General features: G+C 35.5%; 1 protein-coding gene across 11 annotated transcripts in view; it reads left to right on the plus strand.

Annotated features, from left to right (window-relative positions):
- Positions 1-14,202, plus strand: part of CPEB2 (cytoplasmic polyadenylation element binding protein 2) — a 71,867-nt gene that overhangs the window by 24,984 nt on the left and 32,681 nt on the right. For all 11 annotated transcript variants that reach the window (XM_045075699.1, XM_045075720.1, XM_045075685.1 and 8 more), the window contains one exon: positions 5,942-5,992. In XM_045075699.1, coding sequence (XP_044931634.1) covers positions 5,942-5,992 — 51 coding nt within the window. The remainder of the gene's footprint in view (positions 1-5,941; positions 5,993-14,202) is intronic.

Consider the following 14,202-nt stretch of genomic DNA (forward strand, 5'->3'; position numbering starts at 1 on the left):
CCTGAGGATTCTATATGTAGGTATTAATATATGTCATTCTTTTGTGGTTATACTTTAAATATGTACATCAGCTAAGATGTACATATTTACTCTTATTTTACAGTTGGGTGACTCTGGTGGCTTACTAACAATAATTGTCCAAGTTTCAGTGCTACTAAATGGTTGGACTCTTGAGTTTGTGCTTTAACCTTTGTACTATACTGCCTCTCATTATTTGGTTTAATATTAATTCTACCTTAGTATCTTTATGATTCTAATATGTAATTTAATTTTTTTGTTGTTAAAAGGAGTTGGCAGAATGCGTGACATTGTTCTTTAGTAATTTTATCACCACTGATGAGGAATGAGTTGGCATCATTAACTGTGAATATTGGAACTTTGGAGGTCATGTTTTAGATGTATTCTTTAAAGAAAATTATTTGTGGAGAAGGGAGAAGTCTATCTTGATGGAGCAAAAAGCAAGACTTATCTTTCTCCCTCTCCTCATTCTTAAGGAGTTTAGAAAAATAAACTAATAAAAACTTAATTGTATAATTTTTCCATTTATTGAGAGAACATCCTTCCATGCCCCACCTACAAACACATACTTAGTACTAAGCTTTTGACTGAGCTCATGGGTTACATAATACAATGAGATATTTCATTCAACCATTTAACAAATACTTAAGGGCCTGTTATGTACTAGACTTTGTTTTAGATGTTAGAGATACAGTAGAGAATAAAAAAGAAGTCCTCTCTTTATGGATCTTCAGTTTTAATGAAGGATGGAGACAAAAAGAGCCAGTGCTACGAAGAAAAAAAATATAGTGTCAAGGGATAGCAAAAGAAGCTGCTATTTTAAAATGTTCTCTGACGGCATCTTTTAAAACACCTGAATGAAGGGAGAGGTACAGCTTTCATCATATCTGGGCAAATGCATTTTAAGTAGAAGAGGAAATAGATCCTGGAATGGGAATATGCCTGGCAAGTTTGAGTAATAGCTGAGAGGCCAGTGTGGTTAGAATAGTAGAGGATGAGGGGCCAGCATGGGAGTATTCTGAGCAATAGAAGTACATGAACTCATTTAGATTTTAAAGGTATCATAGGGTCTGCTGAATGGAGACTAGACTGTCAGGTTATTCTAGTACTCTGTGAAGAGATAAGAATGATGTGGGCTTGGGAAACCAAGTAGGAGCTGATGAAGAGCAGTAAAATCCAGGTCTGTGTTTATAATAGAGCAGTCAGGATTTGTTGATGGATTTGTACACAGATTACATAGAATGAAGTGTAGAGGTAACCCAGGGTTTGGGGGTGAGCATCCATATGGAAGGAAGACAGTGCTCTATGCTACTCTGGAAAAGTATGGGGTGAAAGGTTGCAGTTGGAGATATAATTGTGGGAGTCATCTGCTTAGATAATGATGTATGAAGCTTTGGTAGTATATAACATCACTAAGGGAGGCGGTGTAGAAAGCGAAGTCCCATTAGTGAATACTGGCCCTTGGTGTTTAAAAGTTGAGGAGGAAGACAGCAAAGAGGATTTCAGGAGTAGCTAGTGAGAACAAACCAAGAGTATATGGTACCTGGAAAGGGAAATACGATGCTTTAGCAAATAGGGTACTAGAGCTCGCTTGTTACTGGGCTTTCAACTTGAGCCTACATAAACATTAAGAGATGTTAAGAAGTGATTGCTTCATTTTATCCTTTCTAATTCACATTTCTCCAGTTGTGAAAGTATGTTTAAATCCTAAGAGAAGTGGTGTATTATTTTATCATCTCTATTTTCTAAGTTTTTTAATTGAGAGTAGGTAGGTAATTTGGAGAAGGAACTTAAATATATATGAAATAGTCTTTAATGCTGGCTTAAGTTACTGCATGTCTTTAAATAATGCTTTGCTTTACGTTTTAGTAATGGTAATTCATCTATATAAGTGATAAATTGGATGCAGTTGTCATATTTCTGTATTTTTTTGTTGCTTGAATATACATTTTAAATGGCCAACATGAATTTCCTCTCATTTATATATTATACAGATAATTAAAACCATAGTAGACTAACAAGACAAATTTTAAGATAGCATAGGTCCTGTAGTTACTCACTGACACCTAAGAATAAATATATATTTTCCAAAAGTATCTATTTTTAAGTTTCATAGTATCAATGTGAAAGTACTAAGAGTAGGATATATCCATTAATTAATAGATATATTAAAACCATCATGAAACTATTATATCATATTTTCACAATAATAAATAATAACTTGGTTATCTAAAATTCAGTTTGCATAAATTTAGACTAGAGGGCTTTATTTGGAAGGGTAGGTTCTTCTGGGACAACAGAAAGCACATAAGTAGCTTAAACAAGATAGTCTCTTTCTCTTACAAAAATATAACACCCATAGAAGTAGCGTGATGTTCTTGCATCTAAGCACCTGTCTTTGTGTTCTGCTGTCCTTACCACCCAGCTGCAGCTTCATAATGAGTATTGCTGATTCAGGTTAGCCATCACATCTGCATCCCAGCAGGCAGAAAAAAAGGGGAAAGGGAAGGGAGGATCTTCCCTTTTAGGGATACTTCCTAAAAACAGTATACACCAGTTTTGTTTTACATCCCATTGGCTAGGTCTTACTCTCATGGCATGCTTTAACTACAAGGGAGTCTGAAAAATGTAGTTTTTTAACTTTGGGCATCCCTGAGCCTCGGTAGAATTTGGGGTTCCTATTATTGACATGTACAGCAGTTAGTGTACAACTGGCAGTCTCTGTTCCACAGGGCTTTTAGATAATAGGGAAAAACTGGTTTTACAGCAATGTGATTTTTTTTCTGTGTTAAAGGATAAGTTATCATACACTACATAGTCACTCTCTGAATACTTTTAATGCATTTAGGATAACAATTTGCCCTATGACCAACCATACATACTTTCCTCTGTATTATTTTATCAACTAGGAAGTCATTACAAGATCGTGATTAGGAGCATGGAGCCACTCTGTCCAGGGGTCATGTCTTACCAGCGCTGTGTGCCAACCGTGTAACCTTGAGCGAATTTTGTAACCTTTTATGTCATAGAAGATAATAGTACCTAATTCACACGATTGCTGTAAGGGTTAAATAATTGGTTGTAAAGAACTTAGAAAAGCTCTTAGCGCAGAGTAAGCTCTCAAATTTTAGTTATTTCTATAAATTATCATGTTCTTAGTGATAGTAATTTTAGTACTGTCCCAGGTAAAATGAACTGTAAAAGTTACAAGATACACTGATATTTTGCTATGGTAGAGGAAAAGGGATTGGATAATTGAAAAGTGAATCTGAGTTTGCTTATTTCGTTTTGGAGTATTTGATTAGTTATATTGAAAGATTTTCTTATTTGGAGAACTATATTTTGGAACATATATACAAATATACATCCTGCAAAAAGGTATCTACCTTGTGAATTTTATACATAAGGTATGCCTTTTAAGTCCATTCAGTGCCAGGAAGTCAAAAGGCTATAAGCAATGAAAATGCCTTCTTACTTGTATCTTGGGATAGGTAAAGCAAGCACTCTACCTGATGGAGGATAAATACATGGCAGTTGAAAGTTGAGTGTCTTTTGAATCAGAGCCAAGCTTAAGGCTTTGCTTAGTTTACTTCTCTAGAAGGTCTTGCCTTGGTCCCTCATTGGTTAAATGCGCCTTTGTTTTTTATATAGCATACTGTACATGATTCTTTTAACACTTGGCAGATTCTGTTGAAGTTGTTCCTGTCTTTCGTACCACATCATAAGCAGACACAGTTGTGTCCTCAGCATCTTACACACTGTAGGTATATAAGACTTAATGAACTTGGTAGAGTGGATATAGCAATACAGGCTACCACTTTCATAGGGTTCTTAATTTTCAATCTCAAGTCAAAAATAACAGTACTTTTTCATGGCCTTAAATTGCTCTCTAAATTTGGTCATTTGCACCGAGATGTTTAAAAATAGGCATATTTCCAAAATAAGCTGGATAGTTCAGACAAAGTAATGCTCTGTGCTGTTGAAGTCCAGTTTAGAAAAAGTCTGCTTTCTCCCTCTTTGTATCTTGTACCTTTTGTACATGCTGCCTTCTTTCTTACTGCATACTAAAGTATTACAACAATAAACTTACTTGCATGTTTTTAGAGTATGACGACTTTATTTAACTGAGGCTATGCTGCATGAAATTCAGGAGTAAATAAGAGGTGGTCACTTGTCTTTTAAAGAACAGTAGCATTTGTTTTGTTTCACCACATTGAGTCTGAATCTGCCACAGTTTAATTAGAGCCCAGATGAAGTGTGTGTGTGTGTGTGTGTGTATGTATTTTAATGTCAGAATTGGATTATCTCCTTCACTGGTAGATGACTGAATTTTTTAGCTTCATAATTTAAACAAAACCCCAACAGGCAGTCTGTATTTTGTATGGGATGTTTGGGTGTAATACAGGGCTTTACAGTTTACAGTGCTTGCTGAGGTGGTCGAGGTAGATGTGGTGAATCTGTACTCCTTATTAATCATGTCAGATTCATTCGGATATTTATCGGTCACTATTCTGGTAGCATCTCATCCCAAACTGTCAGAGTCTTTAAAGGGCTGTGCTGAAAGCTACTGATGTGCCATTGCACAGACATTTAATTTTAGTTGTTTTCTCAATAGATTTTAATGGACCTTTCTAAGAGTCCATCAGAGATTCAGGCATTAGAGGAAAGTCTTCTATTTTAATGGGCTAAAAATAATGATGATCCTCGATGTTGGCATACAGTCAAACAAGCACTATGATGTAGAAATGCTGAATGAGCCCCATACTATGTTCAGACTTGCCTTTTCTACTTTCCATAGCAGCCTGCAGTACTGCTATCATTTCTGCATGTATTGAGTGCAAAACTCTTGAATGAAGAATGGCTCAAAGGAAAGACTAGGCTACTGTGCTCTTAAGCTTTAATATTTTACTTTTTAAAAAATTTTTTAGATTGGGGCGCCTGGGTGGCTCAGTGGGTTAAGCCTCTGCCTTCGGCTCAGGTCATGATCCCAGGATCCTGAGATCGAACCCCCATTGGGCTCTCTGCTCAGCAGGGAGCCTGCTTCCCTTCCTCTCTCTGCCTGCTTCTCTGCCTACTTGTGATCTCTGTTTGTCAAATAAATAAAATCTTTAAAAAAAATTGTTTTGAATTAGTTATAAACTGAACAGGTTAAATTTGCAATGTCACTTGTAATAATATGTTGAAGACATTTTCATCAAACATCCTTATTTATTTTTTTTTAAGATTTTTATTTATTTATTTGAGAGAGGGACAGTGAGAGAGAGCATGAGGGGGGGGGAAGATCAGAAGGGGAAGCAGACTCCCCGTAGAGCTGGGAGACTGATGTGGGACTCGATCCCGAAATCCCAAGATCATGACCTGAGCCGAAGGCAGTTGCTTAACCAATGGAGCCACCCAGGTGCCCACAAACATCCTTATTTAAATACAACTATATATAAAATCATACTGAATTAATGGCAAGTTGTGATGAGTTTTGGTGCTCATTTTTTTTTATTTTAATATTTTGGTTGTCTTTTGGTTAGGAATATAAATTCCTTTTCTTCAGATTTTATTTTTGGACAAAGAAAGCTGTGGAGAGAATTTTAAACAGTTTTGAAAATATTAAAAAATGTTTCCATCCTTTTTTAAGTTTGGATACCTACATTGTTTTTACATCTCAGAAAACAAATAGGCTTTATTCTCTAGGCATTGCTCCTAAGTCACATTGTGCTCTTATGATGGAACTAAGGTTAGGTGTTTTGTGTTTTGGTTTCATATTTCAAAGATGATTTGGGTTAATATGTTTTGAGTTAAGAAATTCCTTTTTTTTTTTAATTTAAGAAATACACCATTGTCAGTAATTTCCTCCCTATCCCTCTTGCCTTTTTTTGCTTTTTCAAATAGCTCCATAATCTTCAGACTTTCCTTTCTTGTCTTTTTAAAGGTCGATTGAGCTATCCACATCCAGGAACTGATAATCTGTTGATGTTAAATGGTAAGTTTTATAAAAACATTTTATTTTTCCAATTTGACTCTTATAAAAAAATATGTTGAGGACATGGTTCTCTCTACCTTCCCCATACACAGAAGTTAATTATTTTATAAATATAAAAATAAATTATAACTGCTACAGTTTCTGTGTAGAAAGCAGAATTATGAGTTTGAATGTTTTCTGGCTGTCAGAGCAGTCATTGTAGTGTATTTGTGACAGTGTGATTTAATTTGTTGATCACAGAATTTGGAGAGAGTCCTGAGTCTGAATACTGGCTTTCTAGTTTATGGTGAGACCTTGTTCAGTAACTTCTGTGAACCTTAGTTTCCCTTCTGTGAAATGGGAATAACAATCTTAGGGTTTATTATGAGAATTAAATGAGATGATGTTTGCAAAGTACATAGAACTTGTTACTTAGTATAGTACTGGTGCTTATGTTAACCAAGGAGTGAATATACTAGTGATTCTTTGCAAATATGGTGCTCACACTGACTTAATTTATTCTAACTAGAAAGTTTACACTACGAACTTCACCAGAATCTGAAACAGGATAAATAAAGTTTCATTAAATTTTGTTTTCTTTCTGTTGGACAAACACTGTATTCAGAATCACAGTACTTAGCACATCCATGACTGTGGGAGTAGACATGGAGGATGAAAATATCCTTCACAAAGGTATTTTTAAATAAGAGGGTGGATAAAGAGAGGGAAGTAGGAAGAAGGAAGAGTAGAGATAGTACTTTAAAGTACATAATTATATAATTAGAATGGCTTGGCTCTTCTATTTTAACTAAAGCTTTGTTGAGAACAGATGGCAGTGAAGTTAGGGAACAAAGTCTAAAAAAAAAGGCCAGTGTAAAGCTCAACTGTGTGAACTAATACTAAGTAAAGACTATAGTGACAGGAAAGTGGGAATAAAGTCCAGGCTACCTGGGAGATTGTCAAGGGAGATAGGATTTTGGAATGAGAGAAAAGCTGAAGAAGCAATGTGTCTGGTGATGTGATTGATTGGTTCATTTAAAATTGGATTGTTACATATTGCATTGCCCACCACATGCCAGCTTAGTCTAAGCACCGGGTTATATGTTAGGATCTTAAAGGATGGTTAGAGGTTGAATTGTCAAGGGTTCTGGGGTCTGACTGTGCTTTCTAGGCTGAGGCCATGTCTGGGCTAGACCTTTCAACAGTCCAGCAGGCCACATGCATGAATTCAGCGAATTATAGTGCTTACATAGACTTTGACCAGAAAGATTTAACTAGAAATTGCATTCCAGTACTTCTTCAGTCAACTTCTTTCTACCATGGAATTTAAAAAAAAACATGCCTTTTCAGTAGCTGGTCTCTAAATCTGTTATGAAAACTTACAGTGTTGAAATTGAATTTGCAAACTGAAAATGGGTTGTAATTTTTATCTTCATGACCTGATTCATAAAGTAAAGATGGGTTTAGGTAACAATAAACTATATGTTTATCCTGACTTCCTTAAATAATTTTCTTTTGGGACAGTCTATGTGATAAAGTTCATTCACATTTCTATTATAACTTTTAAAAGAGGCAATTCAGTGGAAAAAATAGAATATGTATATTTCTCATACTCTGTTAAGATCCATACTCTGTTAAGATCCATGTTAAGAAGGTGCTGTTGTATGAGACAGTTTGTTAGATCATTCACAGAGGTCCTGAGATTTCTTTATGCATAGTACACTAGGGCGATTCAGAAGTATATTGTAATCACAATAGAAGACATCAGTTATATTGGAGCAAAGAACTTAGAAGCTACACTATTTTTACAACTTACACTTTCGGCTACACTGAATAATAATAACATTATTATTATTATTATTTTAAATGTTTTATTTATTTACCTCTGAGAGAGAGAGAGCATGAGCTGTGGGGGGAGGACAGGGGGAGAGGGACAAGCAGACCCCCTACTGAGCAGGAGCACCATCCAGGGCTCATCCCAGGGCCCTGAGATCATGACCTGAGCTAAAACCAAGAGTCAGACACCTAACTGAGGTGCCCCATAGTTAAACTAAATATTATTAAATTAATTGGTTCTATCACTTGAGAAAAGCCTTCTTAAACAACCTAGATGTTAGATTAGAAGACTTTCATCACATAGTAGACATAAGAATATTTTATTTTAGGCAGGAGTTGAATCTTGTGGATAAATCTGCTTTTTCACTATGTGAGCACTCTTCATAGTCTGCCACTCTGGGGCCACATTACATACTCGATACAGTAAGCTGTCCTGGATATTCTGAACTTTTTCTGGCAAGGGACTAGGGGAGAGAAAAGATAATGAAATTAGGACATCAAAATATGTTTAAGTCAGTAAGGACAGTTTGATCCAAGAGAAAAAAAAAAGTATTTTGCTCATTTGGGATCATTGTTAAGGGGGAAGCAGGAATCAGGACATTGGGTATATTTATAGGGTAAGGAGGTATTTGAATATTAAGGATTTAAATAATTTTTTGATAGACATCTAAGTTATTGAAGAGAGAAATAGGCAAATGGCAATAAATAGTAAGGGGAAATTTTCCTTGAGCTGCTTTTACAAATTCTTGTAATTTAACTATATTCATAACATATTATCTCCCTAGGAAAAATGGGAATTAAGTGATATCGATACCAAGCCCTCACCTGTACTGTTATTATCAAATATTATTGATGACAGATATTATAGCATCTCATTACATAGACTTTTTTTTTAAAGATTTTATTTTTTTTAAAGATTTTTTATTTGTTTATTTGACAGAGAGAGATCACAAGTAGGCAGAGAGGCAGGCAGAGAGAGAGAGAGAGGAGGAAGCAGGCTCCCTGCTAAGCAGAGAGCCTGATGCGGGACTTGATCCCAGGACCCTGAGATCATGACCTGAGCCGAAGGCAGCGGCTTAACCCACTGAGCCACCCAGGCGCCCGACATTACATAGACTTTTTAAATTATTATTTTTTAATATGTTTACAGATTGAAACTCACTATTAGCAATTGATTAAGTAAGTTGTATTACTTAACCAACAAGCATAGCAAATATTATTGACTTTGAAAATCAATATTTGATAATAAATTATAGATCAGTATTTTTTTTTATGGTGGTTTAGCAATAGTTAACAGTAGTTGGCCCCATGATCTAATGAGCACTGGGTATTATATACAATTAATGAATCATTGAACACCATCAAAAACTAAAGGTGTACTATATGTTGGGTAACTGAACTTAAAGAGAAAGAAAAAACCCATAGTTTTTACTACAGGCTCTGGAGCTAGATTATCTAGCTTTGCTGTTACTAGATATGTGACCTTGGACAGTTTGCCTAACTTCAGTTTAACTCAGTTCTTTATGTCAGAAGTAGATAAAAATGCTTCCTGCATCAGGGGGATTGTTTTGAGATGTGAAGAAATTCATTCATGTAAAGTGTTTAGAACAGCTGTGGCAGTGGGTAATGATGAAAGGTGACAAAATGATTTTGAAAGAATACATTCATGTCCCATGAATAGAGGAAAGTGTTGGAGAATATAAGATTAAAAGATGTTAACCAATATTTTCAAGTGAAGAAGTTATAAATAGTGACCAAAGAAGGTTTGTTTTATATTATTGCAGGAAGCCAAACCAGAACCACTTGGAAGGAGCTAGAATAGGAACAAAATTTGTGTCAAAAGCAAAATGACTATCTTAGGCAGTGTTTCCTAAAGTATGGTGCCCATGTCCCTTGTAGTACCCAAGATGACTTTAGTGGCACACAAATACATATTTAAAATAAATGCATGACTACTGCAATTTAAGATCATTCCTTAGAAAACACAGAACTGGCAGAAATCTGTGACATTACTAAGCTATTACTAGGTGCTAGGCTTCAGTCCATTTAATAAAGAATAATACATAAATAGTAGTACAGTTGTTATGTAGATAAGGCAAATGTAAAGCTTCATGATTCTATCTTCCTGGTCAATTGACATTACAGTTAAACTTTGAAATACTTCTTTAAGAAATAAACAGGTAATGGGGTAAAGGTGATGAAGTAGGTCAGACCAGGTAAAACTTTTGAGCCTCTGTTAACTTAGAGAAAAAGAGGCATAAACCCACATCTGTATGTCTCATGAAGTTGATAGAAAAAAAAATAACAGTAAAAAATGTTGTAGGAATATAACTGCAGGTAGGCTCCTGAACACATCATGTTCCTCAGTCTAACTAGAAATCAAGTTGAATTGACTGGTGGAGACCACCACTCTTGAATAATATTGTAAAGAGTCCAAATTTAACACCCAGAAGCATTTTAGGGAAGTCACATTGTGTAGGAATGAGTAGACTGTCTAAAGGACAAAAGTTAAATACTATCTGAAGTTAGAATGATAGCCCGAGTGTTTATATTTCTAAGTGTATAAATCTCATGTATTTTATTATCAATAAGAAAGAACAAAATACAAAAACCACCCTCTTGGGGCACCTGGGCAGCTCAATCGGTTAAGCATTTGCCTTTGGCTTGGGTCATGATCCCAGGGTCCTGGGATCAAGCCCCATATCGGACTCCCTGCTCAGTGGGGAGTCTGCTTGTCCCTCTCCCTCTTTCCCCCCTGCTTGTTTTCTCTCTCTATCTCTCAAATAAATAATTTAAAGAAAAAAAAAAAAAACCTGTTTTTCATAGTGGTAAGGACCAATTAAAAATGATGTCTCATTTGAGTATTTCTTTCTGTTTGCATCATGTTGTGTTTCCTCTAACCCCTCTCCCAAGGAAAAATAGCTTATATGTTTATTAGAACATACAGTTTTTCAAAAGAAGAACAGCAGAAGTATGGGATGATGCAAGTTAGTTTGAAATTTAAATTTGCTGTGATTAACCACATACAGCCATGTTTGTAATCAAGAGGTTGCTTGCTTTTTGGGAGGAAAGAAGTTTTGTTTATCTTTTAACTAAGAAAATTTACTCAGAAATGAAATTGTGTTTCTGAGGGCAGATATTCTAAATGTACTATATTAAGTCATACACATAATAGTAAACTTGAGTACGTAATCAGTTCTTTTTTATGCTGATGGGTGTAAGTGAACTAGATAATAGATTTATTTTGGATCTTGTAAAGAGCTATGATTTGGGGTGTATTTCTCTCCCTGGTTTTTGGCTTCACAGGGCAAGAAATAAGAATTTCTTTAGTTTCACACCAAGAGAACTTTAACCTAAGTATTTCCAGCTAATTTAGTATGTTTACCCATCTCTTCCTCCATCTGCAGTAATTCATGTACCACAGCTGTAGCTAAGAGGCAATATATAAGGACACAAAGATACCAAAAAGGATGTCAGAATCCTATTTCATTTTTATGGATTAGAACCTAAATAAGATTATTGATAACCCAGGACCAAATTAATTATAAAGTCACTTGTATGGAAAAGATCTTTTTTCACAGCCTTCTTATTATCTCCATGAAGAAAAATACATAGACTCTAACATGCAAATATATGTATACACACATATATATATTTACATATGCTTCTTTAATAGCCAGTTCCTTTTTTTTTTTAATTTTTTTTTTTTTTTTTTTTTTTGTCAGAGACAGAGGGAGAGAGAGTGAGAGCGAGCGAGCACAGGCAGACAGAGAGGCAGGCAAAGGCAGAGGGAGAAGCAGGCTCCCCGCCGAGCAAGGAGCCCGATGTGGGACTCGATCCCCGGACCCTGGGATCATGACCTGAGCCAAAGGCAGCTGCTTAACCAACTGAGCCACCCAGGCGTCCCTAGCCAGTTCCTTTTGAGTGACTTGTACTTTTGTAAAGTGCTTTATAAAACTTAGGTACCTAAAATTTAATATTCTAAATACAGTTTTTACACAAAAATCGCTCATTTTGTTTTTCTTAGTCATATTCTAAATTGAGTTTGGAGGGGCATATTGTTTAAAGAAGTCTTCTTTGGGGTGCCTGGGTGGCTCAGAGGGTTAATTAAGCCTCTACCTTCAGCTCGGGTCATGATCTCAGGGTCCTGGGATAGAGTCCCTCATTGCGCACTCTGCTCAGTGGGGAGCCTGCTTCCCCTTCTCTCTCTACATACCTCTCTGCCTACTTGTGATCTCTCTCTCTCTCTGTCAAATAAATAAAATCTTTTAAAACAGTAAGTCTTCTTTAATAAAAACATAAGTTAATGATTTTCTTTTCTTACTGGGGTTTTTTTTTTCTTTTAATTCTTTTTGAAGATTTTATTTATTTATTTGAGAGAGAGAGGGAACGCAAGCAGGGGGAGCAGGAGAGGGAGAACGAGGCCCCCTGCTGAGTAGGGAACCCAATGCAGGGCTCGAACCCAGGACCCTGGGATCATGACCTGAGCTGAAGGTAGACACCTAAGGACTGAGCCACCCAGGCGCCACTGGGGACCTTTCTTTTTTTTTTTTTTTTTTTTTTTTTGTTTTTTTTTTTTTTTTTTTTTTTTTTTTTTTTTTTTTTTTTTTTTTTTTTTTTTTTTTTTTTTTTTTTTTTTTTTTTTTTTTTTTTATAAACATATATTTTTATCCCCAGGGGTACAGGTCTGTGAATCACCAGGTTTACACACTTCACAGCACTCACCAAATCACATACCCTCCCCAATGTCCATAATCCCACCCCCTTCTCCCAAACCCCCTCCCCCCGGCAACCCTCAGTTTGTTGTGAGATTAAGAGTCACTTATGGTTTGTGACTAGAGCGTATCGTGCTTAGCGAAATAAGTCAAGCAGAGAAAGACAACTATCATATGATCTCCCTGATATGAGGAAGTGGTGATGCAACATGGAGGCTTAAGTGGGTAGAAGAATAAATGGGGACCTTTCTTAATGCTGAATCAGAGTTATAGAGGAACATACTCCAGAAATTTCCATAAGAACACTGGTAGGAAAGTGAGTATACATGCCATTGTTTAGTGTAATGGTAGCAGATCGGTTATTTCCATGACAGGGGATGAGAAATGTTTCACATGGTTTAGCTTCATCTTCAGTCAGTCTATTTTTGGTAATGTAGGGATTTGGAATTTGAGACTTGTCCAAAAAATAAGTAGAATAGCTCTTTACAGGATTCTAAAATTCCTCAGGTATGAGATAGTCGGAGAAGTTTTCTAAATAATGTGTTTCAAGCATACTAATGAGATGAAACCTAAGATGTTATGAACATTTGTACATTTTTTACTATTTTAGCATTGAAAAGCCTCAGCAAAGAATATAACAGTTAAGAGTATAAACTGGTTATGAGGTATTTAGTTTTTTCAATACGTCAAGAATTATTTGACACATTATGACTTCATTACAATTCATAATTTGACTTTAAACTTGATGGGAATAGTTTTATTTGCTTTATAAATGATACACCTTTTATACTCATGAATGAAATCCCATTAAGCAAATTTTTACTGGATTAATACCATTTACATCATGCCTAGAGATAAGTTGGAAGCCTGACTCCTCAGACACGTGCTGTGACTGTTTGGGGCCTATTGACCATTTCCACACCTAATGCAACTGTCAAGACTTGAGAGTGAATTGATTCTTCTGTGGTCTGGTCTTGTTACCTCTTTTAAAATTTCTATTAGATTTTCCATAGTCGGTCTCGCATCTCTTTGAGACCCTGATATGTTTAAGGCTTTTTTAAGTCTTAGAAGACTTCCACAGCAAAAATGTTACTTCCACCCCTACCCTTACCCTAAACTAATATATAGGTTATATAAGCTATAAATAATATAAACAAGTAATATATTACTTGTATGATACTGTAAGTAAGCTGTATTTACACATAAACACACATGTAAGCTTACATATAAACTAATGTATAGGTCAGTTCACCTTCTAGGCTGTGAATTAATTGGAGCTCCCAAAAAGGTTCTATCTACAGTAGTTCTAGCTGAATAAAAACGAGAGAGAGAGAGAGATACAAATGAAGTTTTTTGTTGTTGTTTTTTTTTTAACAAAAGACGAATATAAGCCTTGTATTTGACTTATTTCTTGAAGTGTAAATGACTAAGGATTGACAAGTTTGTTTTTCCCACTGTTACTATAAGGGAGTTAATGCTATATTCTCACCTGTGGACATACTTCTTTGTGTTAAAGGCTTATATTTTGTATAAGTTCTATAATAGAATGTATTTAATGTGAAGTGTTTTCTCTTGATCTTTGCTTTATACTTTGGAGGAAACTGTATTTCTCATGACTTTCAATATATATTTTGATTTGAGATTTATTCAGAAAGAAAATTTCCCAAGCCTAAAAAATTC

This window comes from Mustela putorius, unplaced genomic scaffold, assembly GCF_011764305.1.
Source record: "Mustela putorius furo isolate JIRA1106 unplaced genomic scaffold, ASM1176430v1.1 tig00000083_pilon_pilon_pilon, whole genome shotgun sequence".
Classification (NCBI taxonomy): Eukaryota; Metazoa; Chordata; class Mammalia; order Carnivora; family Mustelidae; genus Mustela; species Mustela putorius.